The following is a 17821-nucleotide window of genomic DNA, read 5'->3' on the forward strand; positions in this document are numbered from 1 at the left end:
GTTGGGTCAATTCTTATATATTCTAAAGTGTTCACTGTCATTATATCCATGGCATTTCTCAAATTAGCGTTTAGTAACTCCTCATTTAGATCCCCGAATAAAAAAAGTGTTTTTAGAAAATTGAGAGCACACTCAATTGCATTTTTTAAGGAATCCCAGAATCTCACTGGATGAAAGTCTATAACTACGCATATTAAATTATTACAATGCTGTGCAAGAAGTTCTATCCATAAACCCGTCATATTTTTATCTAAGAGCTCCAGTAGTGTTCTTAAAATTAACTTCGTTACATAAGCCATAATACCACCACCACGATTGGACCTATCGCACCTGACAGGATAGTAAAACCCTTCGGTGATGAATTCACCCTCTTGTATACTATCATCAAGATGGGTTGCAGTTACTGCAGTTATATTGAAGTCATCAATATGGGTTGATATGCAATCTAATTTATGACGAACTTATGACGTATGTTTAGATGTAAGAACGATATTGTATTGTCTGCTAGAGAGGAGTTACTGCATGATGATGATGATGAGGAGGAGGAGGATGCAGCTACCTGTGTCAAAGGAACTGGATTTGGTTCTGCATCCCATGAAAGCATAATTAAGAGTGAAATCCACAGTACAAACATGACTGCTGATAATACCAATGAACTATAAAAAAAATGCATGTAATCACAATTTGGAAGTTGCATATTTGGTGATGTGAGGGCTTAAGTTTGTCTACTTAATATGAATACTTATAATGAAAATGTGTACACATTAGTCTAATAGTCGTTAGTAGACCTATAAGAAGTAGAAGATTCAAAAATAAAACATCGATAAAGCTCAGCATTTTCTTCCTATACAGAAGTCTATCTCGGTTGAGGAATAGCCCAAAGCTTATCCTATGGAAAATAATTATACTGACCATTAGAAAATAGGTTCAGGGAATGACGGAGATGGAATAAGCAAGAATGACTCCTGGATCCTAGCATCGGAAAACTAGTGTGTCTAAGCCATGATATCCGTCTTATTGAACTTGGGTTTTCCTATGATGATGACAAGACTAGAGAAATTTGAACTGAAAACATTACTAATAACGAAAACAAAGTGATAAACAGGAAGCAAATAAAAATAATATTCTAAAAATATTGATTTGAACGTTTTATGTACAAAGGGTTACGGTTGGGAAATTTAGGTAGAAGCAGTGAATCTATGTGTATAGGCTAAAAGAATTTGAAAATTATACCAGAGTTAGTAATATGTAAGCTAGAATGCATATGTTATGCATATGGCTCTTTTATACTGTGAAACATACATAATATGAGAAAACTTCCATAGGAAACTATCTTAGTGTAGTCACTAGGTTTGGTTAGATCCAGTATTTACTGTCAAGGTCAACATTTACATTGTATACTGTTTTATTTTCCAGCTCCTCTCTGTGCAGTTTCTTCACCGTCTGTACCATCTATTTTTGCAATCATTAATCTAAGTTTTGAAGGTTTGTGGCCTCTGAGATTTTCTTCATAGTAATGATTCGCTTTCTAGGACTATCTTTTGTATTCTACAAGTAGATTTTTCCATCAAAAGTCCAGTAAAACTAAGCGCCTTCTTTAGTTTCGTAAGTATTTTCACCAGATTGAAAATGTTTGGGTCAGATCCTCGACCAGAATTAGCTTGTCAGGTGCGCCTTACAGAGCTTTCCTCGCACGAATAACCTTTGTTTTCGCCTTGTGTGACCGGAAGCGAAAGCTCAGATGGGCCTTCCTTTCATTCTAACACTGTAAACACGATCAATGCCTTACGGCCCGATGTTCACGTGCAGCTTATCTTGAAAACACGCTGTTCCTCTTAGGGTCAGACTGTACATTTATCAAACGTAAAGAATACTGTTTCGAATAATGTTAAAATTCATCACACCGAAGTGTTAGACTATCAGTTTGTTCCTGCCTTTTGTTGCAATTTTAATAATTTTTTCATCAAGTTCTTTCTTTAGGGGCTGGATATTATTACAGTGATGCACACTGATCAGTGAATTAATGCACTTTCCCATAGCTTCATGAATAGTTCGTTCGAGCATCGGTGACAACGCTTGTACTATAGTGGGAATAATCTGTGAAATGAAATCTTGATTGCTAAGGTAAGTATGACTAATGTTAATAACATCAACAGATACACTCTGAGGAACCAATTGGTGTTCTGATATTGAAATAGTTTAGCCATCGTAGACTGGTTCATCAACTTAGGATTGACCTCCAGACCTCCATACTTGCACTGAATTCAGAATAAAATCAGGGAAGTTTACAGAGTTTTTGTGAGTTAGGCGAGTCCTCGCACTTTCTTCACTCATATTAACTTGCAGTGTTTCCCATTACGCACATTTGTGCGTCAGGGACGCACGCTGGAGAAAATTGACGCACACATTTGACCCTCTAAAACACAGCCGTTTTACCTTCCCGGTATCTTGTTTGTATGTAAATCAATTAATGTATCTACATTTTCAATATTACAGTTAATTAAAGTGGTTAAAATGAAACACGAAGCCTGAAAATAAGACCTATTCGTGAGTTTGCAATGAACAACTGATTGGCTATAAAAACATACTTCTTGTTTAGCTTACAAAAATATAAGTTGCATCGCGTCGCTTTGTATTTAAAAATAATGAAAAATGTAGGTTAGTCAAAATATTTTCACTAATTGACCAATCCACAGTTGTGAATCAATTTCTGCTGCAAGGTGTAGATAGGGTTGACATATCGGAACCTTGGCTAGCGAATATACTTGGCGGATCGATCGATATTTACACTTTCGGGTCTGTGAATTTCATTGGATGCGGCGGCAAGCCACTGCACCCAATCAAAAACAAGTTCAAATCTGAACACTATTCCAACATGATCAAGACAAGAGGAGCACACAACTGAAATGGACATATACATAGTAATTTTCCACTGCAGGTCCGTGTTTGTAAAAACACATCATTTCACTCAAATACACCTGTAATAATACGTAGTCCTATTTTCGATGTTAAACTTACAAAGTATCATTTTGAGGTTAATCGTCTCCACTGTTTTCGGCCGAAGTACAATGTACCGCTTACACACGCTTTTGGTTAGTTGGTGTTACATACTAAGGGAGGCAACTCATGGTATTCAATAGTCTAAGGACAAAACACTTAAATATCTGATCAATCCGCCAAGGTGTAGATAGGGTTAACGTTAGTAACATCAACTGTTACACTCTGAGGAACCAGTTGGTGTTCTGATGTTCAAATAGCTGTTCCATCGTAGTCTGTTTCATCAACTTCAGGATTAACCTACACACTTGCACTGAATTTAGAATAAACACAGGGACATTTACTGAGCTGTTGTGAGTTACTTGCTTCACTCAGATTAAGTTTCATATCACTGATATCACTGTTTTGTTTGTGTATCACACATAATTTCCCAAAACCAAGAAAAGCTAACTTATACGTGGATAAAATAAATGCCAAGATCAGCGTACTGAACCGTGTAAATAACGTTCGAATTACTCTTACCAGTAATACATATCTGGAAACTACCTCACCTCAAGTTTTCGCCTCGCTCTAACACAGCCGTTTTACCTTCCTGCCTTCTTGTTTGTGTGTATTCAACGAATGTTAACTACATTTTCAATATTACAGTTAACTAAAGTGGTGGAGGGGCCTCGAGTGGCCGAGTGGTCTAAAGCGCTCTCCGTTACGGATCACCGCCATCTCACCTCTACCTGCGTTGGTTCGAGTCTAGGATTCGGCCAATGTGGGTATGTGAGAAAGCTTGCCAGTAGCTTCTCGTGGGTCGGTGGTTCTTTCCGGGGATTTCCCGGCACAGTCATCTTAATGTATATTTTTTATCTTCTGGCCTAAGTCCAGCGAAAATTTTCAACAGCGCTATTGCAATATGTAAATCCCGCCGAACCACGGTGTGTGTGTATGCGTGTGTGTGTACGTGTGTGAGAGAGAGAGAGAGAGAGAGAGAGAGAGAGAGATATTGACATCTGGGGGAAAAGATTGCTCTTGTCTACTACCAGTAATATTATTGTTTAAAAAATGGAGTTATCATTTATTATTTTTGTTCCCATATTCAGGGTTTGTACGTTTCCATACAACATTCATAGTACTATATGTTGGTTTTTTTAAATCCAAGGCCTTTAAATTCTTGAAATCTGAAGTTTTTGTTCTAAACTGTATGAAAAGTCCTTGAATTATTTTCTTTTAAATTTGTTAGACCATATTTTTATCATCAGGTTCTTAGAATATCAGCACGATCGGTTCATCAACGATCTTATTCTGCTGTGTGTCTAGTCTCCAGTGTTTCAGCTTTCTTGGTTTGTATCACTCGTTTTCTGCATATGATTTTACTATCTATATTTAATATCCTGGATATATATTTCCGAAGCCCTGTAAAGGATTGGAAATGTCCTTGAATGTTTCACTTGAGCGGAAGCCTTGGCCTAGTCTATGATTTTTACTATCACAGGTAGGGGAATAAAATGAAAAGGAAGTATACAAATGGCACTGTTGTTTACAACCTTACGTATTGGATCTACTCACAATTGTTTTCTTCTTCACTTTTTATTAAAACCTGTTTTGGAAAACCCCAAAATTTAAACGAAAATAGACTTTTGCGATAACTGAATCTATTAATAACATCACGGACAGCAGCTATTAATAACAGTGATAATTTTGGGGGCTGACTGAATGGTTGTTTGCGTCAGACTATTTGTATAATAGCCATAGCCAACTGGTATCACAGTTTTCTGCTTGTCTTGCTTCCAGCATCAAATTTACTTTACCCTGGACGATTCAGCGCTTTAAAGGCGAAGGGATTTTGATTTGCGTGAGTAAGATTTATTCTCCATACCACATGGAATAAATTTGTTTTATGGCATTGATCTGTGATTATCGTGCTAACTTTCTACTTGAGGATGTGTAATCATTATTTAATTAAGTTAACATGCACATAAGGGACCAACCGATTTATTTTTTGGTGGGATGATGATTTTAAAATATATTCTTGGCATTACTTGAAGAAGAACCATTGTTGTTGTTAACTAAATAAAAATTGTGTCACATTACACGAATTTGATTTACATACATTCGCCATAGAAAGGTAGTTAAGGTAGTTTTGTATACATGTATGTCACATATCGCAGACCATATATGATAACTGATCATTTACTTTCTGCTATATCATTTGATATCGCTGGGTGGGGTGTGGTATGGTGGGGATAATAGGGGAATAGGGAATGGATGGGGTAGGTGCTGACAGATTGTAGTCATGGAGAAAGACGGTGGCAAAAAAGCAACCTTTCAACAGATTCGACGTCCTAAAGACTGGTTCTTGCGTCTGAGTTTGAAATTACTTCTTAGCTTTGCAAAAATTTGAAAGTCCTTTTCACTGAGTTTGGTTGTGAAACAACAACAACAGCAACGTCAACGACAAAAACAAAAGCAACAACAATAATAATGATAATAATAATCACTGACGTCGATTCAAATGATAGTAGTTTGAACTTCGTGTTGCTAACTGCGGACACTCATATAAAGGGACAACAACCGTACAGGATACCTTGCACATCAAATGGGACTCGATATCACACTAAAATTAATCATTTTAAATATATCTTATTTGTAGCACTATGTTTGGACAGGCGCTAAGAATAATTTTAACACTCAGAAAGTACTTGCCCTAATTTGAAGATAGAACCAGTGTTGTACAAAGTTGCAGTTTAAACCTCCTTGCAAAAAAAATATTGTTCTTGATTTTGAGAGAGGAGATACGAGTACCGTGAAGCCTCCCGCCATCTTAGATCTAGGAAGTTGCTGTAAAACTTAAATTATTATGAGTAAGCCCATGTTTCTGTCTTCAGTCGATGTGACCTTGACATTTGACCTATTGAGTTAAAAATCAATAGGTGGCTTTCTTCATTCAGTTGCATGCAATGTACCAAGTTTTGTTTAGTATCAGGTATATAACTCAATTTAATCTGGAGAATCTACTTTTCTGTTCGTCCGTTTCCATGCTTTTGACTTATTGATGTAAATTATACGTCTTCCTTGCCACAAGTGTAAGTATCGCAGAAAGTTTGATTTTATATATGTGGTGTAGAACTTGAGCTATTGCGCAGAAACACCTTTTCAATTCTCAATCATTGTGACACTGACCTTTGACTTATTTAACCCCAAACATTAAAAAGTGTCTTTCTTGACTCTTATGCAAGGCATCTACAAAATTTGAGAAAGTTATTGGTATAATGCTAATGTAAAAAGAGTAACAGATAGATGACGTATTTAGTCTCCATCATAACGTTATAGTCCCGGCCTTTTGGTTTGGGAATAAAAATCTAACATTCATTTTTCATTACATTGGATTTGAAGAAAATCAGTAACATCTCATTATGTACAAATTAGGAAGTAAAAACACACTGAAAACAATTATATCAATCAATCTTTAAATTCACCACTCTTTCCCAATAGAACTTCGACTTCATCTTCATGCGTACTTTCCGTGCAACATAAAATTACATAAATGGCTGCAGATAATACAGAAGGATTATTCAGTGTTCCTCCTCTTGTCAGGCTGCTCTATTACTCTAAATAAAAGTTAATTCATCCCGTATCTTCACCATTTAGTTCTCTCCCACCCTCCATCTCAGGAGAGGCCATTCCTTTTTGGTCATTAATTCATCGCCAAGGGAGTGGTTTCTTTATCCATCCACCTACCCAAAGTGAAGGAAGGGGATGCTGTATCGATCCCATTAAACACCATGCCCCCAACCCCAAACTCTTATCGGAAGTACGGACGACATATGATAGATATATAATGAAATTTAGATCACGATGGTAGGCAAACGTAATGGTGGCTATTATTATTATTATTATTATTATATTATTATTATTATCTCACAGGATAAAATCCTACTTCGGAGACTATGTCCTGAAATGGCAGAGTTTAGGAGCCACGAAGAATTTGGGAAATGTAAGTAAAACTCTTTGATGAAACATTTTGCAACTTTAACCATTCTTTCTGGACAAGACCCTACGGGTTGTTTTAATTTCCCTTAAAAGGTTTTGCTATTTACAAATAAATTAAACTTGCTAGATCTTGACCTGGAGCTTTCTGCGTTACTTTCTTGTTCTTAAGTGCAGTGAATAGTGCAGAGAGGTATTGACGAATGGGTACTTTACAACAGACATGAAAACAACAGGCAGATATTAAGTGTAGTAAATCCTTTACAAACACGTCGCTGTTTATTATTTTTTTATGATTCATCAGCGATATTACTAACTGCTCCTATAAGATGGTACTTTTTTGAGACGTTATGACCTAAACAAATTTTGTCATACAACATTTTTTGTCAGATCAGTGTCCAGAAACGTATTAGGACGGTTGACATGTGATCAAGATACGATCACATGCAACAAATGTCACAGTATGTACACAGTATAAACATTGACTCAGTGAATCTATAGACTTAAAGATGAAACGGTCCTCGTATATTTTCAGGTTTACACAATTGATTTATCTTGAAATAAAAATTTGCGATAGACGTAATTTAAATGATCAGCATAATTATGATGCCAATTTTCACGTAGAATAGATGACTGCTCATATTCTCATCCTTAGGTGATGAAGAGATCAGAGTCGTTGCTTTGGGAAAGAACGGAAGTGGGAAAAGTGCAACAGGAAATAGTTTCCTTGGAATTTGGACATTTCTTTCGCTTTGTTCTGCTAAATCCGTTACAGAATATTGCCAATGTGATTCAGCTACAAGATTTGGAAAGAGGCTTGTTTATGTTGATACTCCTGGCTTTTTCGACATTGAAAAGCCGAACGAAATCATCCAGAAGGAGATAATCAAATGCATCGCACTAAGTTCCCCGGGGCCTCATGTATTTCTTTGGATAATTAGAGTCGACAGATTTACCCCTGAGGAGAAAGAGACTATTGACCTATACAGAAAGCTTTTTGGAGATGAATTTTACAGACATCTTATCGTTGTCTTTACTCATAAGGACGAGCTAGACAAAAGCGGGAAATCCCTTCAGCAGTTCATTTCTGAATCACCCTCTGAGCTGCAAAATGTCCTTAGAAAAAATAACAATATCAGCATCGCCATAGAGAATGGAGCGTCTCCGGAAGAGGCTGAGGTACAGATGAAGGAACTATTCACTCTAGTGACAGTTGTTGTCGGACTGAATTGGGGAAAGCATTACACTAACACCACGTATGAAAACATCGAGAAAAGACTCCTGGCCGAGGAGGAAAAGCAGAGGAAGTCGCGCGTGAATAAGGTGACAAAGACTATAAACGACAAGACAAGAAGCATTGAGAAAAAAAGCAAAGATATTGGACAAGAAGAAGAGCTTCTGAGGGCTTTGGTTGGGAGTTTACACTCCAATACCGAAACCTCTTCCACAGAGGAGGCCCAATCAGTTGAAGCCAAGATTAACCAACTTGATAAAGAAAAAGAACATCTCAAATATGAGATCATTATGATGAAAGAAGAGATCAGACGTATCAAAAAAGAATCGAAGGAATGTCCACATAAACCAGGAAGTTTTAGAGAGAATGTTAGGAAAATGATTGAATCCGAGGAAGGTCAACTTGTTGTGAATTTTCTCAAGGAATACGGACCTGCCATCCTTAAATGGGGAATCGTCGCTTTGAAGGCCTGCCTGAAAAAGTAATTTCACGCATTTCCAATTCAATATGAAACAAGCGACAAACGAATTTAACTTTTAACGGTAGTGATTTAGTAAAAGAAGAATATTTAAAATGTCATGGTTGACTGACTTTAATATTAGGTTAATTTATTTCAAGGACAAAAACTTTCGTTCTGAATGATATTCCCTCCTAATGTTTCTTGTATACTTTGATGACTTGAATAAAAGGCTTTCACATGTACCCCTTAAGATGTTTTTTCTACGACATTTGTACCTTTGGATCACAAAATATACGTTGACTTTAATGACACAGCAAGTACACATGTATGATAATATTCATGTATCTAGTCAAACATAGCAAACACGTATATCTTCTCACCTCCTAAAAGTGCACGTGCAACTTCTCTTTCTCTTCAGCTCCTATAAAAACCTGCATCGAACGTTTCTGGAGCCACAATAGATGTTAAATGCATTTAGACAAACACTGTATTATGTGTAATCTTTCGTACAATGTTTTGTCAACTATTTTTCAGGTGTATAAACATTATAGGTAAAACAGATGATTGTCATAATCATACAAAATGTGAACGAAAACAGATGATGCAAACAACTTATAATTTTTTATAAGTTGTTTGCGCAATAATAATAATAATAATAATAATAATATGTGTATGAAAAATTAGCGGGTGTGAAAATTCAGTAAAAACAGTTGTACTGCTTATCACGTGTCTTGCTAACACCCTGGACATTGCTCCTTACATAAGAAACTCGTTTCCTTAGTTGTCTCCTAAATAATTCCATCACTTATGCAATTATGTATTAGTAAACATTATAGATGAAAATTAGATTTCCTGCTGTCCAAGATGCTTATTCTTAGTCAATATAAATCGGACGTTTTTACAAGCAATGCAAAATGTTTATATTAATTTTTATATATCTGTCCCGTCAACAAACGTAGTCACGAAGATGAAAGCGTTCTTAGGACTCTGATTCAGGAAGTCGTACGAACCGCTAAAATAATCACGCTGTCCGTCCATCAGTTGGTCCTTTAACATTTTTTTCCCCGTAAAATAATTTTACTGAAAATTATTGGATTTTAACCAAATATTGTAGTCAGTTATTTATTGATAAGGTATCAAAAGATTCGATATTTAGCTTTCTATGTCATAATTTAGCTCGAAATACCCCTGCTCCTGTTGCCTGTCCTCCTGATGCGAGTTAACACAGCAGAACTTACAAAAACAATGGGTGGATTTCAATCAACGCTGGGATGCCGATATAGAATGATGAGGCCTTGAAATATCTGCTGTAGCTGCAAAACAGCATTTGCAGGACGTATGCCACCTGACCTCCTATCCTACTGATTCTGGTTTTTACAGCCTAATTTTCTTCCAAGAATGATTGATTTTGAAATAAGTCTGGCATTTTTTTGCAGAGGAACCATCTATTGCAAGCGATTATTTTTCTGTGCATATGTTAAATTACATACATTTTCAAGATATTAACAAAAACATCACTCATCGTTATGTGATTACACCATTAAACTTGATATAGTTAAGCATTTATTTGCAATTCTTTGTCATAATTAACATACGAACCCCTCTCCTATTGCAACGACTCTATGGTCTGTAACTAACTTACAGAAAAGATAAAAGAAACAACAAAATAAATAAAATCCAATAGATAATTTATTTCCCTAGAATACAGTAACAGTCCTCTGGAACCATTGGAAAATCACTGATATCGAGTGACTGCTCGAAGATATGAACTATCGAACTATGTATAATTAATCTTATTAACATTAATTAGTGAGAGTTCCATGGATGTGTTCCCAAATAATAATGTAAGTTCCTTCTCGGCAAAATTACCTTAGTCCATATAATTTGTTCGAGAAGCTCATTGGGAAGTGACTTTGGTAGAAATCATTCATCTCTCTCATGTCTGGAATGCTGATCCAACCACTTTTGTCGTAGAAATCCTCAAAAAACAAAATGCCGTCCATCACATTTTCTCCCGGTTTATTTGCTATTCTGGGTGGAAAAAACAGCTCAGAAACAACAACAAGAACTGATTGTACAAATATTTTTAATCCCGTACTGAATTTAAAGAAGGACTGAATTTTTCTGATATCGTAGAATACAAGGCAGTTGGACCCTGTCGCTCCGTTGTTTAGATTAATTCCTTTCAAAGCGGATTTTGCCAAGGCTTCTTATGATGAAGGTGGAAATACAGCATCCGTAAGATCTCCCTGTTTGTAAATTGTGTTTTGACAGGGTGAATATTGGCATAAAAGGAGATCGTGGGCAAAATATTATATTATCCATTCGAAAAGTCGGTGTGAAACTTCACTTTCGAGAACAATTCTCCTGTGAATTGTGACTGACGTGTCCTGTGTACAGAGGAGTAGCTCGACAACGAGGACATGGTTTGGGAGATATGTTAAAAACGGGATTTAGTACTCTAGCACACTTCTTTAAACCTGTGATCACTCGAAGTTTGCATGCTTTAGATAAGATACTGTCTTGTGTCAAGGAAAATAATTTCATCAAAGTCCAAACAATTCATAAAGAAAGCAGACAAAATATTTGATTCAGACAAAACAAAAACTCCTTGATCTCTGAGACAGTCTATAAATTCACTTCACACTCCTTTCGAATATTTTAATTCCTCTTTCACGCCACAGCAAGGACAAGGCAGAAAGACCTCTTAGACACGATTAGAAAAATACTTTAAAAAAAGAATGGTCAGAAATTTTGATGCTTTTTGATTAATACAAAAATGATGCACCGAGATTCTTGACAATATTCCAATACAGGTCTCTATATGTTTGCTATGCCACCGATAACGATGACGATGCAAGAACCTCAGTGAGTAGAATTTCCTACCGTGTCATCTTTGACCAACTCAACTTTATCAAGGTTTAAATCAAAGGATAAACCGACGATTTCTTCGAAATAAATAACAGTTATATGTAAATGAAGGTCAAAGTTTCAAAACGGAGTCGCCAGTGCCATAGTGGCTCCCATCAAACTGGCCGGCATCAGCATGGACACAACTTTCACTGTGCTTACTTTGAGAATCTTCTGAGATACGGAAAAGAAGCAAATAACACACATCTCGATACTGGTGTCACACCACGTGTGGAAACCTGGCACGCTGGGCAAGGTCAACGACACAGCTTTGATTGTGGATGATGATGAAGACCACAATGTAAGATTTAGAAACTGCCAAAAGAAGATCTAGCAAGGACGTAGTTTATAATTAATTGATATTTTTTTACACTTGGACACATGGTTGCAAGACAAGTATTTGTTAAATGGTGTGGATGTGCGTCTAAGTACTGTGTTACATTTGATTGCAAATATTAACGAATATAAAACTATCGTCGAAGAAGCCAGACTCTACGTGCGTCACGTGGAAGTCTTACCTAAAGTGGAAAATGACATAAGTCAAGCTTTGACCAGAACTACAGCCAAGTATCCTCTACGACGAGTGCAATTCAGATCCTTCACCACTGCGTCTAGACTTTGATCCATTATCGAAGGTTATGTTTTCCAATGTTAACTACCACAATGTGTGTTCATTGTCATCAACGGAGCTATCAATAAAATCATTTCCAGTTCCAACACTTCAACGTGCCTATGACAGAAATCACCCGAGATGACCGAACGTTGCGGATTGAACCTTTGGAACTTAACTTTGTCAGAAAAAATTACATCAGATCTTACTTGACTCTGTTTAAAGACACATGCCAATTAGGAATCAAAGTACGGCATTTTGTACGAAGACAATACATGAAGATTCTGTTTTGCTTGCTGCTTGGCAAAGAATCACATTCCTAACCATAGAACATTGTTATGGTTGTCAACTAGACCATGTTAGTTAAGTACAAAACAACAAATATTTGATGACGGGTCAAGACGAAAAGTTGGAAGAGAATCTGGAAGAAGCATTGACACTCGCCCCATAATAGCAGATTTTGAAAGAGTGTTATAAAGCCTTCTTTGGAGAAGAAATGCATCGGAGATCTCTTGCAACAAAGTACCGAGACATTCCGATCATCGACTTATATGACAGATCGTTTTAAAGAAAGTGTCAAGCATGAACTCATTTCTTATCCTGTAAAAATTAATACCCGAGAACATCATTATCTTTGTACACTCAGCTCATACACAATTCCGTGTTCTTTAGATGAAGTTCCCCATCGAAAATCTAAAGATGTTAGAACTTATGTCATCAACACGGACAACATTCATCACCCAGAAACCCACTGGGTATCAGTTTATTTTCTCAACGACAACATGGAATATTTTGACTCGTATCGATTAATTCCTCTAGAAGACGACTTCGTGTACATTATGAGAAGAAATGCTGTACCCACTCAATTCAGGCGAATGAGATTACACGTATCAGATTCAATCGTGTGTAGACAATATTGTATGCATTTTCTTCATCACCATGAATTCCCATTAGAATATCTATAGACTTGTTTTAAAAGTGATTTCTCTTGAAATGATGCCAACATAGAAATGTAATTTAGTGATCGTCTTGGACATGTATTTTTTGGGGTTCAAAAACGAAGTATCCATTCATAGCATAGTGACAATGTACTAAATCAGAGGAGGTCTAGTCTTGCTTTCACAGAGTTGTCAACCTTGTTTACATTCGTAGTGGCATTCTTATGTCACTTGTTTAGGCTCGAATAAACAGTAACGCAAGCAAGAGTGAAAACAACAAGCTTTTAAAAATACAATAATTTATTTCCCTGGAAAAATTCTGTAAAAATTTAAAAAAATAAAAACTTACCGTTTTATAGAATCAAATCCAAAGATGATCCAAAAATAATCCAAGAATAAAATTTTAGTAGTCCTAATGACAAAATGTCTACTGATTTCACGTTCGAATCCCGACGACGAATCGAAGATGGAAGATGATGACGTATGCTGCAATCTGTAGTGTTGAAGTCTACCGTTACTTGTAGAAAAAAGAATTGTCACTCCGGTTTCTGACAGCTGAATAAATCTTTATAAAATAGTGTCCTTGTTCCACAATATTACATGAGCACACGTATTTTCCAGAAAAAATAAAATAATTAATCCTTTTAAATCCAAGTAATTTGAAATAACTCCAAAACCAAGTAATTTGAAATAACTCCAAACAGCACAACATACAAAGAATAATTTAACAGCCCCAACTTCTACTCAGATTAATTCTCCAAAACATGGGTTTTATGAGCTTTTTAAAAAGTAAACAAGGGTCACGCGATCATCTTCTGAAAGTTTATTGAAGAAAATACTTGTCACAGATCACATTTACCCAGTGTGACCTTGACGAAAACCAATCATTTTACTCTAAGAAATAAAAGATATAAAACAATTGTTGATATCTTAAAGACAAGGTCCCATCATGACCTTGGAAACAACCAATCATTTTAAAATAAAATGGAACTTGTTTATGTAGGTTGCTAGTGAATACATTTACATTACAATATCATGTAATGAAAAATAATTTGTTAAAGCTGACAAACAATTAAATGGAAACAAATATATATTATATCAGATATAATTAAATCAAATATACACAACAGCATGTGTATATGATGATGAAGGGACTAGCCCTAATCTCCACTCTTCATGTATTCTTGATGTTTGAGTTAGTGGGGCTTGTTAAAAAATCTTGATATGATTTTTTTCTAAAGTGTCCGAGCTTCTTGTTCTGCAAAATTTCTTTTAAAATGGTCTTTCACATTCTCTCAGTCGATCTTCGAAATTTTCTCTCACATCTGCGACTCCACTCTGATGCATGTTTAACTTCACGCCAGCGTCTCTCTCAAATGAAGTGGCGCGTTCACCAGTCATTCCATCCATCGTCGACTCGACAAAGACGAAAAATGAGCCAGAATATGATCGGAAGGCTATATGAGACCTCATTTCACTTGAAACATGTGCAGCACCTCCTGGACTAGGTGAAAGAAATGGATATGCACCCGAACAGAAAAATTTATGAAGAGGGCGATGATTCATTTTAAAGTGGCCAAACAGATAGTGATGTCAGTGATGGAGGATAAAATAAAAGCAGCAGAAGATAAACGTTGGAGGAGGAAGAGAGGATAGAGCGAGAATCGGAGGCGCACAGTGGCAGTAAAAACATCATCAACAGCAGCAGCAGCAACAACAACAACAACAACAACAACAACAATGGCCGTAGCCTCTTATCCCAAGGAAGGAGAACTGGGAAAATGAAACTAACCAGCATCGCTATTCCAGTCTGTCAGCCAAGGTTGGCATGCAGCTGTATGTTGGAAAGACCTTGAAAGATTTCCAAACGTTCCACATGATCATTTGCAAGGATTGTACCAACTGATCTCCTGTCCTCCGTCTTTATGGTTTCTACGGCCTTTGCTTTCCAATAATGATTGATTTCCAAATCAGTCTGGCATGAAGGAATCCGCTCTTCTTTAAATGTTTGTTTTCTCCATGCACATGTTATATAACATGCATTTACAGCATATTAACACAAACGCCATGCATAATTATGCTATGGTTCCAAAACGTTTAAGTTCATGTGCAGATGCTAGAAAAACAATGCTGGGGCATATACTGTCTTTATTCGATAAAAAATTTCCAAATAGAGAAAGGCAATTTACATTTGTGGTGTTTGCAATATTTCATATATACATAAATGCTGATTATTTCAAAGGTATTGAGAGACACTAGACGCGGTTTCTAATTTTAGAATTTTCTAGCAGAGGTTTAAAATTTTTACTCAGTGTTATGACTTCGGGTCCATAGTCAGACAGACAGACAGACAAGGCGAAATTCCTAACCACCAAAATTCAGTCGAAAATAGTTCGCTCTTCAAAACTTTTCATTGATTTTTTTCTTCAGCTGAGAACCTTGAAACGTTATATAAATTTTAACCTTTACGATGATCAGATGAAAACTGACCTATCTGTTTCCATAATGTTCTGATACAACATGCGCCATTCCCGTGGCGAATCGACAAATATCATGGAGCTGTTGGTGTGCACGTAACACCAGGTCTCGTATGGGGCTCAAAGGTGGAACGCCTTGATACTCCTGCATTTTCAGTGTTTCCAAGATTTAATTAACCATCTAACTGTAAAGAAAACATACTCTGGGAAACATTATGCTTGTTTCACTCTTATTTTTCACCAGGAATAGCCTGAGGAGGCAGCTGGTTTCACCCACCCATACCCCCAGGATCGGCATCTGTTTTCAATTTTTTGTATCTAGTATGAATCATCTTCTTTGTGGTTTTTAAAAATGTATGAATATCCAAAGCTGTCATTTTTATTTCACAGTACTGCAAATGGAAACATAATATCAAAGTTACTTATCATCTTTTTTTATGTCTGCGTTTGTTTCACATTGCTGAACGTGACACACCTTCAATATCGACCCCCCCACCCTCTCTCTCTCTCTCTCTCTCAGAAAAAAGAACATTTGTTGTACATTTTATCCCAAATTTGCCTTGTTCCATTCTTTTTCAACTTTATCAGAAGTAAATATATTTGCTGGAACAAACATACACCTTGATTTTGGTAGTCCCTTGCATTTGCATGTTCTTCTTTTTTTCTTTGCTTATTCAGTCCTCGGTACAATATTAAGAGCATTGTACGTGTAAAGCTTATTAGCCAATCCATTTGTGGAACATAGTTGTTAGTGTTCGTATACCTTAATTATGTTTCCATATAATTCTGTTTTTTGCCCATAACACATTTTGTATGCTACTATTACCACTGGTACTGAGACGATGACGTAAGGCGGCAACATCAAGAAATGAGGTTTTTGTCATAAATGGGCAAGTGCAAATTTAATTTTATTAGTAGTTGTAGTATGGATGGATGGATGGATGGAAGAATAGATGGATGGATGGACGGACTGACTGATGGATAGAGCATTAACGTAAAAGGACGTAGGCATATAAGTAAGTATATATAGATTTGGTTTTAAACAAATTATATTGCCATAATTACAGCACATTGGGCCGGGCTACAAGTTCTCATACTTAGCAACATCCTCCCCCAAATACACAAGTAGGTACATGAAAAGTGCCAAGAACTAACAGTACATGTATATACTTATGCGTAGATAAGAAACACAGTGCATTGCTACAAATTAATATCGAAAATTTCATGGTAATTGAAACGGTAATACAAAATAAGCGTATAACAACTAATTTAAAAAAAGATAAAGTGTACAGGACATTTCGCTAGCCAAGGTTCCTATAACCCTATCTACACCTTGGCATATCGAGCATATATTTCTGAGCTTCGGGTCCGTTAAAGGACTGAAATTCCATCAATAAAACAATGTCTCTACTTACAACTAGGATAAGCTCTCAGAAGGTTCTTTTTCCTACAACATAACTTACATTATTAAGCAATCCTGGTCAGCCAAACCCATATATACTCTATTTTTATGTTCACCCATTTCCAGGCCCGGGGTTCGAACCCGCGACCTCCTGTATCCGTTACGGACGCTCTAACCACTTAGCCACCGCAGCGGTGCAATACATTTGTACTAACAGCGATGCATAATTGGTTTAAGCAATGCATTAGCCTCATTCTTGGTTCTGTATGTTTCTTGCAAATAAAGATATAATGGTAGAGAGTCTCAACGTCCTCTTTTCATGTGCACAAGGGGCTATCAGCGTGAAAGTTTTAAAATAAATCATCATTTGGATCACCGCAATTGTTTCATATCCAAATACGAAGAATTGATAATTTCCTGTTACCAATATAAAAAAATATAATGGAGCGTGATTTTGTGTTGGTAAAATGTTACGTTTAAATATTAAATAATCTATTTAATGTTTTTACTGGATGCAGCGAAGTGTTCCAATTTTTAATGTGGAAGATGTAAAGGAATTCTGGAGATTTTGAGTCTTGTTGAAAATTGTTTTTATTTCTCAAATTATATTGTGTTGCCTGTCCAACTAACGCAGGTACAAGATCTTGGAGTTAAGAGGGAGAAGATCCATATAAAATTTTCTGAAATATACAGAGATTTTTTTTTTCTTCCGATAATGGGAGCCAACCGATTTCTCTGTAAACTTTCTTAGTTGAAGTGCTATGGGTGAGTCCAGTTTCAATTCTTCCCGCTGCAAGTTGAAGTCTGTCGAGCCT

General features: G+C 36.4%; 1 protein-coding gene across 1 annotated transcript in view; it reads left to right on the forward strand.

The window, feature by feature from the left end:
* The first annotated feature begins 4693 nt into the window (after positions 1 to 4693).
* The window catches only part of LOC149793625 (uncharacterized), a 78896-nt gene continuing 65768 nt past the window's right edge, over positions 4694 to 17821 (forward strand). The window contains exons 1-4 of the mRNA XM_089969024.1: positions 4694 to 4840; positions 6913 to 6982; positions 7631 to 8691; positions 16672 to 16733. Of these exons, the coding sequence (XP_089825150.1) occupies positions 6946 to 6982; positions 7631 to 8691; positions 16672 to 16733 (1160 nt within the window). The 5' untranslated portion in view covers positions 4694 to 4840; positions 6913 to 6945. The remainder of the gene's footprint in view (positions 4841 to 6912; positions 6983 to 7630; positions 8692 to 16671; positions 16734 to 17821) is intronic.

Source organism: Sinohyriopsis cumingii, chromosome 8 (genome assembly GCF_028554795.1).
Source record: "Sinohyriopsis cumingii isolate HCF-2022 chromosome 8, ASM2855479v2, whole genome shotgun sequence".
Classification (NCBI taxonomy): domain Eukaryota; kingdom Metazoa; phylum Mollusca; class Bivalvia; order Unionida; family Unionidae; genus Sinohyriopsis; species Sinohyriopsis cumingii.